We start from the raw sequence: 14,011 nt of genomic DNA, 5'->3' as shown, positions 1-14,011 counted from the left end.
GTAAAGCTGTGTCCAATGAAGTACTCACATTGGCCCAGCTGGTTCATCATCTATGAGGTGTTCAGTTTTTAATAATCCATGAGACATAAGAAGAAAGGAGAAAACTATTAGACTCTGCCTAAGAACGAACAGGACAGTAAATTGCAAGTGGCAAACATGGCTATTCATAGCATTTATTAAAGGCCATTCCATCTGGAGGTGCAAAACACTCATGAAGTTATTTCTAAATTCAGTTTTAATGGTGGATATGCTGTTTCAATGGTTTTAGTTAACACTTTGAATGCTCATCATGAAAAACTGCAACTGTAGCGGACAGATAGGCTGCAATATCATTGTACTCATCTTGTCCCCAAGTTCCAGTGGTTCACTCTTATATAGATGAAAAGACAAACCAACATTTCAGTTGTAAAATCCTGCTGTTTGTTTTCTTGTGGAGAATGTATGCAGTTCTTCGATGTAAATGGATGTGTACATTTATGCATTTAACCACACATCCTCACTTCCCCAGAGGGCACTGATTTTCCTGTTGTTTTATAATCTTTATGAGGTCATTAATCTGAAGAATGAGACTGAGGAAGAGGAAGCCATAATAGTTCAACCTAATCCTTGGCTACCCATGCTCAACTGGGCCAGCAAGATACCTATGAGAAGCAAAGGATGTTCTGTGACATCACAGGGAGAGCTGAACAGTGACAACCCTCTAAGAGAGACACTACACAAAAAGATGGGCTCACTATTGTGCCCTGGCCAAAACAAGAGCCATGACATAGTTGTTTAATTAAAAAGGTTTTGTATTTTGTGTTTAGAGGCATGATTAATACTTAATAATTCTGACAACTTGGTCTCCTCTTACTAGATCTGTATACATTGAGAAAATGTTATTAAAATAAAAAAAAAATGTTATTTAAAAAAATCCACAAGGGGAGGAAACAAGCACCCTTTGTTTTTACTGTACAAAAGTTGGGTGAACTAAAAGATTTTTTTAACAGTTTGATTTCACTGAAGGCATCTAGAAAAACTCTCAGCAGGATTCCACAAGGGGGCTTGGTGCACATGAAGCAGTTATGGAGATTACAATCTTGTGTACGCATCCGCAGGAGCACATATCAGGAGTAATGTCTGTCAGGGAGACATTGCTCCACCTGTTCCTTTCAGGCAACGGAGAGGCAAAGCCACCGCCAGCACACAGTGACTGGAGCAAAACAGGATTTAAAAAAAAAAAAGAAAGAAAGAACTAACCACAAACCAATGACTCATCAGCAAAACAATAGGCTAGCAACACATCAGTGTCCACAGGAGTCCACTACTAACAACAGTACTATTAAAACAGGTACAGAGAACAAACTAGGACTCAGGACACCCAGGACAACTGTTTGCTGTGTATGTAGTGGAAAGATACAAGGACATATCAAGTACTAAGACACACAAGCCCAGGCTGAACCCTCCCCTCATCACAGCCTACTGCTCAGCACCCAGGGCAGGCAAATCAGTTAACATGCTAGAAGCTAAGCACCCTGGGAATTTAAAGGAGAAGACATAGGAACAAACTGATTAATTTTAGTGTTCATCCCAAAATACAAAATTCTAAAGCAAGACTCCCAACATTAAAAAGCAGGAGAGGGGGAATCACAATAGGAAGGTCAGTCTTTCCCTGAACTGCACACCACAGGCCTTTCTCTTGGCATGGGGGTATACCCTGGTGTCTAGAAATATCACTTTCCAACCAAACAAGCGGGCCACATGCAAAGGTTGGCATGTGAATAAGTGAGCAACAGTGTTTCTGGTGTAGCTGCCATGCCTGAAAGTGGGAGCCGCTGTGACTCAACTCAACTAGGTCTAAATCCTAGGAACCCCCTTTGATTCCCAAGTCTACTTGGACACCACAAAGAAGAGGACACCCACCCCCTCCTCTCCTGCACTGAGCCACTGTCTGCAGCATCACTCTCCCATACAGGCCAGACAAAAGAACAACTTGACCTCCACATGAAGGTCAGGAGAGAAGAACAGAGCTACAGAGAAAGGCACAAAATAAAGTAAATGAGGACTAAACAGCAAACTAAAAATCCAAATTAGTTGTGAAAGTGAATGAAGTAAACTTGAAGAAAGTGTTAACATTATGAACTGTGCATTGTATAGACTGAAGCGGAGATTAAACAAACTCCAAAAGCATGCATATCGCTCACTTACCACCATGTTTTAAGGGTTTGATGCAATTGAAGGGGGAAAAAAAAGAAGTCACAGTAACCGACAAATATCAACATACCCCAAACCCTCAGGCCAAAGCAGCCTTAAACAAAGACTGTTCTCTCCATCTGGGAATTACTCACAGCCACTGGCTAGATGAGAGGAGGACTGAGGGGAGAATGACACAAGAGGCTTCTGGAATCCATCTGATAAGGGTGAAGTTCCTGGTGGAGTGGTGCACACACTGATTTGCCTAAATGCTCTGTCCTCAGTAAAAGTGTGGCTGCCCTCAACGCCCCCACCTCACCCTGACACACACCTCATTATAGGGAGGGTACTCTGAGATACCTAGTAAGTAACATACTGCACCCACTATACAACACAGAGTGATGGCTTTAGATTTAAAGCAGCCAAGAGCTGATTCTGGTCAAAGCCCCTATGCGACTGCAATCTCCTCACTGAGAAGCTTTTGTTGTAGTGGGATTGAGTAATAGGGTCTTATGTCCCAGGCTGGCCTAACTCCCTACATAGCTGAGGGTGACCTTGAACTTAGAGTCCTACACCTACCTCCTAGGTGCTAGGATTCCAGGCATATACTGTCATGGAGGATCAAAGTTAGGAACCATGCCTGCCAGGTTCCTAAGTAAGTTACTACCAAGTAAGCTACATCCTCTCAGCCTCACCCCCTATCTCACTAGCCTAAGCTGGCATCAAATTCAAAATCCTCCTGCTTCAACCTCTCAAATGTTCCACTTATATTTTGCCTGATCTCAGGAGGGTTAACACTAAACCCAAGAGAAATGTAGTAGTTATTTCAATCACTTCCCCTTGTTTCACCTAACTGTATTTCCTGGTAAGGTGCTTGTGACTGACCCTAGTTAAGCACACTGAATGTGTTTTCAGTTCAGTGTGTCTAAAAGAACTCAGATCAGTTACTAAACAGTGCTCTCCCACTTCTGCCCTCCAAACTTGCAAGTACCTTCTCCACCAGTAACTTAAGAATCCTTTGACCAACTTACAAAATTACCCATGTAAAAACATTAGATTCTCTAATGCTAGCATTTTCTTTCTTAAATCAGCTATTTAAATTCAATGACTATGAAGCACTAGAATATCTAGTAGAACTGAAGGCCCAAGACTGAGTAGGTTCACCCCAGCCTCTATCTCCCAGTAGGCAGAAGAAATCCTGGGAGAGACACACCAACTGCACTCTGAGCTGAGTCAGAAAGGGACTAACACAAATGTGGCTCCAAGTATGAGTCCAGTTGTAACAGAAGGAAGACCACACAGTACCTAACATTCTCAGGAGAACACACTCAATGAAAAAACAAAGCTCTTATTTGACTATTATTGACTTGTTACTAAGAACACTAAAAGTGAAAGGAGGTGTGTAAATAATCTACCTATGAGATAAAGTGGTGCTGATTCCTCTGTGAAGTGGCCTGAATACTCAGGAGATAAAAGGACCAAAACTGCTTTTGAAGAAAGCAGTTAACCTTCAACCATATACATTTTCAGTGTGACAAATCTAAAGACATGCATGTTTTTAAGTTAAACTCTGTATTTGTCTTCTTTTATACTGCTGGACTATTTGTTCTCTGAGTGCTTTTCTACTTATGGAATAAGCACCTATTTACAGTTAAGTTATCAATAACCACAGACTACTGAAAATATAATTGTGTGAGTTCTTAGTGCATTCACTAAGACTCAAATAACCATGAGTGTTGATAATAAACTGACTATTTGGTAAACAAAGAGCACAGCAGACTTACAAACACTTCCTATTTTCATAGTGCCATAAATAGGTTAACAGACATTATAAGTAAAATGACATCCCTGAAACATTCTTAGTTTGTATCAGATAGAGTGCACCTCTTCATTCATCCTCAACAGACTGTAAATAACGTATCTATCTATCTATCTATCTATCTATCTATCTATCTATCTATCTACCTACCTACCTACCTACCTACCTACCTACCTATCTGTAAATTTAGACAGGAGCAAATAGGAAGAAAGCATATTAGTGAGTTTGCCATCCTCATGAATTGAATTGGAGTTGAGGAGAAGCTTAACAAAGGAAAGGCCACAATATATGGAAAATTCGCTGAAGACCAACACACACACACCCTTCTTCCAGAAGAAAAGCCAAAAACAGAAGAGGGAGGTGGAAACAGGGAGGCATCTGAGAATGCTGAAGTGGGGCAGGGATGTGGAGATGGAAAATGGGCCCTGGACAACACTGGCTGTCAGGAAAGGAGAGAAAGTGAACTACAATCATTCCAGAATCCCAGATTTTCACCCAATGCAACGATAAAGAAGTAAAAGCTGCTTGCATGACAATGTTCTCCTGGGAGATACTGCAAGTAGGTTTTACTTTGCACTTACCCTGCAGCCATCTGTTTTATGTAGAATTCACTTACTGTATACAGTAATTCAGCTTATAATTTTCCATCCAGGAAGTTGTTCAGAAAACTGCCCCCATTTCAGTTTAACCACCAAAGAACTCTTAAATGGACAGTTACCTACATGAGTAGGCATCTGCTTGTCAGACAGAACTACCACTAACCATTTCTAAAGTCTAATCTGAAACATGCTGGGACAAACAGTAACAAAAGCGGCTTTGTAAGACCTCTTGTCGGGGACAGGCTAAGCCAATGTATAACTACTGTAAAAATAGAAACCATCTCTGTCTTAAAAACCAGGCTTTGAAACCCACCTTTGCCTTTTCTTAGCTGACTTTTTGACTTCTTGGCTTTATAAAAGTTGAAGATAGTATTTGGCACAGCTAGCTTTGTATCTTTCTCAGTCTTTCTGGTCTTTAGGGTATTTTTTCCCTTTCCGGGAACAAACTCAAGGTCTTGTGCTCTAACACTGACCTAAATCTAAGTCCCTAGGCTCCTAACTGGCAAGGTTTAAAACATTCTGAGGGGATAATGGCTCTGCAATGTAACTGTTCCCAAATATCCAAGTTGTAAACATATGGAAGGAAGGCAACACTCTCCTCTCCTCCCTTTACTCTCAGGTCTGAGTAGGTATAAGTATTCTACCTTGGGAACGTTTAACAGGAAAAAAGAAAAGTATGAAGGAAAGGCATTAGGGACACATGAGAACCCCAAGAATGAATTTCACTTTGCAGAATGATAAAGCAAAAGTGGGGACATCCTTTGTTGCAAGGAATTGGACAAAGGCCTCTCTCTCTTGCTTCCAGCTCAAGTCCCCCATCTTTCCATCCAGCTCACTGATGAAAAGTACATCGGGAGGGGAGCCCACCAAGTCTTCCCGCAGAGATCAATGTCAGGAGACCGCCTCACCAGTGTCAGTACTCACTCTAAGACTCTACTGACTCCAGGCAAGAGATTTAAGAGCTGCTGAGAAGAAAGGAAAAGAAAGAAAAGTGGTTGTTGCTCTCAAATATGTCCTTTCAGAGTCTAATGCCATGCTATGCCTTTGATGATTTCTCTTTCCAAGGGAGTACAAGACTTCACTTAGTACTGTCCACTGAGAAGTGTGATACGTAGCAGAGAGAGGGTAATACACCGTAGTCTTACTGCTTGGTGATACGGAGCCATCAGCTCTGGGGAAGGACACTGTAGCACAAGCACGAATAGTAGCTAGTACCACCACCACTGCCCAGGCCTTCTGCCCTGAGTTTGGAGCATATCCTCTAGTTTAGTCAGTGATAGGCAAACGACAGTCATGGCTGGTTGACCAACTGATTTATATTTGCTGATACAATATTACAGTCCACAGGAGTGAAGATGGGGGCTTTTTAAGAATCTGGAGCATCAGTGATATAGCTTCCATAAGTAGGTTCTCTGTTCTATTCACAAGGTTAGAAATGAAAATCTATAACCAAATACACAAAACTTTCACAAAACTTTCCTGATTTTAAGCATATCCCACAAGTAAAACTTCTAGTCTTATTTTGCTTTCTAATGATTCAAAGGTAGTTCTACTCCTGTTATATCTGTCACTCTGGGTCAGCTGAGGGACGTGTCCTAGTGTGGGAGCTGAGGAGTTGGTACTTAACTCTTTTAAACCTAGAAAGTAAGCTACATCCTCCCTACCATTCTTGTCTGTGAGACACAGACAGAAAGCCAGAAGGTAAGAGAACCTTGAAAACCTTTCAAAGGAACCAAACAAAGGAACTATAATCTGGCTTCTTCCAAGGGCTTTCTGAACACAGTCTAAACTGCACTGGGGCAGTTAGTTACAGGGACTATGCCAGGTAATCATGTGACAACCAATTAGATACCTTAAATCTGCCTGAAAGAACAGGTGGCCTGTGATCTTGGGGTGGCTTCTAGGCTTGACTTGAATTCTCCTCAAGCTCAATCTGCCTGATGATCTGTATTGAAGGAGGACAGAGCTGAACAAAGAGTTTGACAGCTGCCCATTCACCACATGGCCTGAAGGACAAGGCCTAGGGTTTGGAGAACACCTAAACAGGGAGAGAGCTAATTATATCTCTAGGTGGCTAATACAAAAAAAATTGTAGGGAATAGGGAGCACAGGTTAGTAATCAGTATAAAAGTTTTCTTTCTTTCCTTTTGGTACTTAATACAAGTCCTTATATTATTCCTCTTTCAGCAATTAGAAACTACCCAAGGAACCAACCCCAACTTTACTATTTTGTTGGGATGCTCTTACCATCAGGAACCTCATCTGGCCTCTTCCTCTTCTCATACACAACAATGATCACCACAAGGATGATGATTTCAGCCAGAATTCCCAAGAAAGGCCAAAGTGGGGCAAGATGGCTCCGTACCCTGAGGACGGTGTAAACAGAGGTAGTGCCAATGGAGTTGGTGGCATTACATTCATACTCTCCAGGATCTTCTGTGATTTGGAGATTCACAATATTCAATTCAGTGTAATTCTCCTTGTTGGTGATGAAGAAGCGACCAGAGCTATTGGAAATCTCCTGAGGGGAAAAAGGCAGGTCAGAGTAGATAAGCTACTTAAGGAAGGGTAACACTGTCCTCCATTCAATCAGGATACTAGCTGGAATGAGATACCATGTTCGTTCAAAGGATTTTGAGTACTTAACTGATGACTTTCTTCAGTGTTCACTACAATTCTTATAGAATAGGGTACAAGTTTCCATTATTGCTACTCTTCAAACTTCTAGATTGAGTGGAGGCCTATTATTTGCGTCACAGACAAACAAATTTAACAAATGCTGCTTCAAAAGCAGGAGTCGGGGGGGGGGGGGGGGGGGGAGGGGTGTACCAGACACTAGCAATAATAAGCTGAGAAGCAAGAGATATTCACTGTTGGGCATGTCTGAGAACCTCAGGCCTGCCTGGTAACTTCAGAGCCAGCACATTTACTTTTTCACTTGATTGGTCCTGACAAGTCTTTAAACTTCTTTCAGAAGCAATGCTAAAAACTTGCTCTCAGGAGGGAGCAGGGAGAAAACCCTAACTTCCCTTCCAGGACTCTAGGACTAAAGAAAACGACTATTCAACCAATCAACAACCATCTACTAATTAGTATATACCTATATGTCCCATATCCTACTAAAGTGAAGTTAAGATACATATGGAAAATCCTGACACAAAAGTATAGAAGATACCTAGTTTCATGAAGGGAGTGCCATAGGCAAATGCATTCATTACCCAAGTCTCTTCACCTGAGTTCTGTTCCTGGAACCTAGGGTGGCATGAGAGAACAGACTCCCAAAAGTTGTCCTCTGACTTTTTAGTATGTGTGGAATGGTATGAGAAAACACCTTAGCACAGGGTCATGGAGGAAGGGTAGTTGTGACAGGTTATGAACACTCTAGACAATGCATGTCTCTAAAGCAGGATTATGACAGCATATGAGCAGAACTGTGTACTGTTCTAAAAGGACAGGGGTGGGGAAGGGGGTATATGGAAGACTCTGCATCTTCGCCCTATACCTGCAAGAATTAACAATACACAAAAATAGCAGAGGACAGATGGAGACTATCCTTCACATTACAGTATGTATATACAGTTGAAATGGGGACTTCAGCATTCACAGTGAAATTCCAACTTCCATCTCTCAAGAGATGAAAGTGCCAAGTAATTTCCATCAGTTTTGGTGAAAGCCAGAGACTTCCTTTCTAATGACCAGCAGAGAAGCAGGTATTCCTTCCTAGCACCTTAGAAAACACAATGACTATCTGTAAAAACACTCAGGTCAGCATCTTCACCTTCCAGCTCCTCATCCTGGCCTTTTTCTAATGGACTTCTAAAATCACTGTTGACACTGGCATTATCAATACTTGGCACTTTTCTGTCAAAAGGTCATAAAGTGGGAAATATACAGGGCTTGAAATAAAACTACATATTATCCTTCCTTAATTTTGTCACTAATTTATGTTGGCTAATATGTCACTTTTCCAAAGAACCTGGATTAGATGATTTGCAGGGTTCTCGGAATCATCTTAGAGCTGGTAATAAAAAAGGATGCCTATAAGGTATAACCTGGGCATAAAAAGTATGAAAATACCATCGGAAAAGAAACCTGGTTAGAAATGACTGAGCCAGAGAATAAAAGACTCCAAGGCACTATTTAAACACCATCAAGAACCACTCCACAGGAGCTCAAAGATGGCTCAGCAGTTATGAGCAATTGCTGTGCAATTATGAGAAGGAGAATTCTGATGCCAGTGTACATGTAATAAGCTAGGCATCCTGAACACACCTGTAACCCAGCTCTGAGAAGTGGTGGAGACAGAAGGATTGCTGGGGCTTGCTGGTTTCCAGTCTAGCCAAGAAAACGTGAGCCCCAGGTCAAGGAAAGGCACTGCCTCACCATGTAAAAACTGATAAGGAAGACACCCAACACCCTCTTTGAACTCTACAAATCACAATGGTGGGTGAGACCCCACCCCCAACAAATAAAGTTTAAGAGTTATTTAGGATCACAGAGATGGCTCAGCAATTTCGTGCATTTGCTGCTCTTACAGAAGATTGGAATTCAGTTCCCAGTACCACAACAGGCAGCTCACAACTACCTGTATTCCTGCTCCAAGAGATCTGACACCCTCTTCTGGCCTTTGTAGGCACCTACACAAATGTGCAAACTAACACACACAAACACATATAAACACACACACACACACACGAATAAAAATAAATCTTTAAAAAAATTATTCACAGACTGGAAAAAGTGTTCTTTGACCTTTTTTAAAGCAAATATTATCTGATTACAAATGCCTACGTCTGCCCTTTGTCTCCACAGAGTGCCCCCAATTTTTGTTCGGTATTTTCTGAAAAAAAAAAAAAAAAAAAAAAAAAAATTTTTTTTTTTTTTTTGTTTATACAGAGAGACAGGGTTTCTCTGTGTAGCCCTGGCTGGCCTGGAACATACTCTGTAGAACAGGCTGGCCTCGAACTCAGAAATCCGCCTGCTTCTGCCTCCCAAGTGCTGGGATTAAAGGCGTGTGCCAACACTGCCCGGCATATTTTCTGAATTTTAGAAATATACAATACCTCTTAGACTCTCTTCTTCCAAAGAACAAATGAAAACAACCCATTACAGAATCATAGCAAAACATTTAGATTAGCTTTAGCTCTGTATTCAACTGTGAAGGCAAGCAATCTATTCCCTTACCAGACAGACAACAAAAGCTATGTACAAATCATGTACACAGTCAATGCTGGTTAGAAACTAAACTCTATATTCACAGTGTAAACTGCAATTCATTCCACAATGGCCCAAGCCATGCCTACATCAAAGAAACAGTTGTTGCTGTAACTGGTCCAGATGTCTGAACATCCTCAGGAAAAAACTCAATTAAGCACAGAGATCTAGGTATAGACACAGGGCTGCCTCCTACTTACCTCGAACACACCATTCTCCTTCTTGCGCCATATCCACTCTGGGTGGGGGTAGCCAACTGACTTGCAGTACATCATAGCATCCTGCCCTTCATTTTTGTTTTCACTCCGTTTATGGCCAGTGATGTCAGGAGCAGCTGTGAAAAAGTATTAAACCATTAACACCTAAAATACCAAAGGCCTTGCCTACTGGCTCAGAGTCCTGCTTCTAATGCTATCAGTCTTTATCAAAGCTGAATATGAAGGTGTGCTGAAAGAGCCTTTTGGGTTAAAATAGGATAAGAGGACCAATTTCACTCCCTACCCTTACTTACCAAAGCATGAAGAAAATACCAGGGTTAATACCATAAGAATTTCTACCAAAGTAGAACCTACGAAAACACACACACACTCACACACACACACACACACACACACACACACAACACACACACACACAGAGAAACTCAATTGTTCTAGCTGCCCAAATATGTTCCTTAGGAAGCATGTAGACAGAAGCATTGTCACTTATGTAGGCCAAGTTTTCTTCTACAATAATAACTAAGCATTGTGTTAAATGGCATGCATTTTCTTAAGAAAATAAAAATTCGGGCTGGAGAGATAGCTCAGCAGTTAAGAGCACTGACTGCTCTTCCAAAGGTCCGGAGTTCAAATCCCAGCAACTACATGGTGGCTCACAACCATCTGTAATGGGATCTGATGCCCTCTTCTGGGGTGTCTGAGGACAGCTACAGTGTACTTACATATAATAAATAAATCTTAAAAAAAGAAAAAAAGAAAAAAAAAAGAAAATGAAAGTTCCTTGAAATCTGGATATGTAAAACCAAGCCTATTAAAGGATATATGAAAACAGATATATGCTCAAAGAGCTACTGAAAACCAAGGACCAGAGAGCTCTTTCAGGAAAACCAACATCAAGCCCATTGGGCTTAGCCAGTGAGGAAAAGAATAATCAGGAACCTCAACTAACATCCTCAAGGGTTTTGTAAAGAGAATAAAAACCTGACTTGAGGCCTGGAGGTGGTGGCGCACACCATTAATCTCAGCACTTGGGAGGCAGAGGCAGGTGGATCTCTAAGTTTGAGGCCAGCCTGGTCTACAGAGTGAATTCCAGGACAGCCAGGGCTACACAGAGAAACCCTGCCTCCAAAAACACCTGACTTGAGACAGGTGTGGTGGCATGTCTACTGGGAAGCAGAGGCTGGTGTACAGAGACTTCAAGGGCAGCCTAGGACTACACAGTAAGACCCTCTCTCCAAAAAGAAAGCAAACAAGGCTGCCAAGTCTGACAGGCTGACTTAGCCCCTGCACCTCACAGGATCAAAGAAAAGAACAGCACACACGTGTCCCCACCTATACCCCTCTGTCTAACAAACAAACAAAGTTCTAGCATTCATATGGCACCACAAAAGAACTTGAATGGCCAAAATAATAGTAAACAAAAAGAACAACGCCAGAAGAAATACCATTCCAGATCTTAAGCTGTATTATAGACCATAGTAATAAAAACAATTTGGTACTAGCACAAAAACAGACATGCAAATCGATGTAACAAAACTGAAGAGCCAAGTACACATAACTTCTGCCACTTAATAACGGATAAAGATGCCAAAACACAAGCTGGAGAAAGACAGCATCTTCAACAAATGGAGCTGTGAAATAGATATAGAAGAATAAAATTAGGCATATTGTATCTATCAACAAAAACTAACAAAAATGATGCAAAGACTTAAACCTGAACTTTCAACACTGAAACTGCTACAAGAAAATATAAGCATCCCTCATATGACACAGGACTTATATGATGGGACACGAAAAAGAGTTTGTGAATAGAACTCCATTTGCCTAAAAATTAAAGGCAACAATTGACAAGTGGACCTTCCTAAAACTAAAAAGCTTCTGCATAGCTAAAGAAACAACCGTTGGAAAGGAAGTCCAAAGAATGGGAGCTAATCTTTGCCAGCTATACATCTGACAGAATTAATATCCAAAAAAAAACTCACTCAAAAAAATGGGCCTGGGACCTACAGAAAGTTCTCAAAACAACAAAACAGCTAAAAAAGATAACTCAAAAAAATATTCATCATCTCTAGCAATTAAGGACATTGAAATAAAACAACTTTGAGATTTTATCTTACCCAGTCAGAAAGGCAAAGATCAACAAAACAAACCTGTAACAAATTCTGAAGGTGAGGTAGGGTAAAAAGGGGGAACCCTCACTCACTCTTGGGATTACAAACTAGGGCAGCCACTATGGAAATTGGTGTGGAGAATTCTTAAACAAAACAAAAATCTCCTTGGCATATGACCAAAGAACTTGACATCCTACTCTACAGATACTTGTTCAGCCATGTTCATTGCTACTCTATGCACTATAGCTAAGAAATTTAAACAACATAAATGTCCTTCTATCAACAAATGGATAATAAAATGTGGTGCATATATATTACGGAATACTATTCAGGTGCAAAGGAAAATGAAACTATGAACTTTGTGCTAAGTGGATAGAACTAAAAAAAGATCATATTGAGTGAGGTAACCCAGATCCAGAAAGACAAACATCACATGAGCTCTCAAGCTCCTAGAGCTCCAAATCTTCAGATGTTGAGTAGATCCACCACCAGAATGGCATAACTGTAGGGTGCAGCAGTGGCACTCAGCATACCTCTTAGTGGTAACCACAGCTCTCTAATCAGATTGTAGAACTGCTCAACAAAAGACACCACACTTGGAAGTGGAAACCTAGCCAACCAAACCAGTGCTAGTGAAGTCAACAGATCTTGGGGTAGAATGATCCAAACCATGAGTTTACTAAACCAGCATTAAGTCCTAATTAAATACTTGTCCTTATACCTACAGATAAATGTAGTCCTCACCCCTCATTAAAGAAACTTCTCTTTGCAAGAGATAGAGACCACAATAGAAAACTACAACTGATGAAAATGCAAACCTGTGAAGCCCAGCAACAAATGGATATGTCTACAAAGCACCCACACACTTAAGGATCAGGTATCACTGCAAAAGAGAAATAGAAAGATTCTAAGCACCAAAAGATCAAGGAGTTTGCTGAGACTGTGTCTCTTAGTAATGTCAGAGCTATGCCCAAAAAGTCTCACCAACATGACTGCCTAACCATGAGCTGAACAAGGACAACAGATATGCCAAAGTAGATGGGGAAATACCACAAGTCCTCAAACCTACACCAAGAACCAAAGGCATGCTGATAGTGGGAGAAATAGTATTCCCTGGGAAAAAAAACAGCAACTGGTTATACCAAACCATCAGGCCTGAAAATATACACACAAATAACATTATACAGACTGAGGAATATAAATGTATATATATACAATCATATATATGAATATATATATACACATGCATACATATATGCATATAACAACAATTAATGAAAAAAGATGCCATGAATTTGAAAGAAAGCAAGGAAGGGTGATTTGGAAGAAGGAAAGGGGGAAATTGATTATATTATAATCTCAAAAATAAAATAAAGTTTTTAGAAAAAAACTAAACAAAACAAAAACTAAAACCTGCTAGGTGTAGTGATTCATGCCTACACTCTCAGCACTTAGGAGGAGGAAAGGGGAAAAATTAACAGATTTTAGGCCAGCTTCAACTACATGAGACCATGGGGAAGCAGGAGAAGAAATGAAATGATGACTCTCCACGTCTAGCCAACTATTATACTCTTGAGCTCAGTATTAGGAGAATTTTAGGATATAGATATGCTGGAGACTATTATTTTCCACTCTTAGGGCTCACCTAAGAAATAAACAATGCCTGCTTCAGAACAGCTTTAAGGATCCAAGAAGCCTAATATGAAGATAATTCTTTGAATTTAAGCTTCTTTTATCCTGGTATTTTTAACTAAGGCTTAACAAGACACCTGAAAGCAATGAAACTCAAAGTAGGCCAGGGTAGGAAAGACAATCAAAAGGTATTGATTCAAATTCCAGTTGAGTTGGATTTTCTTCCATGCTTTGATCAAATGGATA

At 40.7% G+C, this 14,011-nt stretch overlaps 1 protein-coding gene across 6 annotated transcripts in view; it reads right to left on the bottom strand.

Annotated features, from left to right (window-relative positions):
- The window catches only part of Nptn (neuroplastin), a 70,551-nt gene that overhangs the window by 2,544 nt on the left and 53,996 nt on the right, over positions 1 to 14,011 (bottom strand). For 2 of the 6 annotated variants that reach the window (XM_031345906.1, XM_031345903.1), the window contains 3 exons: positions 10,005 to 10,138; positions 6,838 to 7,111; positions 29 to 50 (listed from right to left, as the gene is read on the bottom strand). In XM_031345906.1, coding sequence (XP_031201766.1) covers positions 29 to 50; positions 6,838 to 7,111; positions 10,005 to 10,138 — 430 coding nt within the window. Of the gene's footprint in view, positions 1 to 28; positions 51 to 5,748; positions 6,629 to 6,837; positions 7,112 to 10,004; positions 10,139 to 14,011 lie in introns of those variants that run through there. The other 4 variants (XM_031345904.1, XM_031345907.1, XR_004111913.1 and 1 more) reach the window with 3 other exon arrangements.

The sequence above is a fragment of the Mastomys coucha genome, unplaced genomic scaffold (assembly GCF_008632895.1).
Source record: "Mastomys coucha isolate ucsf_1 unplaced genomic scaffold, UCSF_Mcou_1 pScaffold23, whole genome shotgun sequence".
In the NCBI taxonomy this organism is placed as follows: domain Eukaryota; kingdom Metazoa; phylum Chordata; class Mammalia; order Rodentia; family Muridae; genus Mastomys; species Mastomys coucha.
This window is presented reverse-complemented; position numbering and strand designations above follow the sequence as displayed.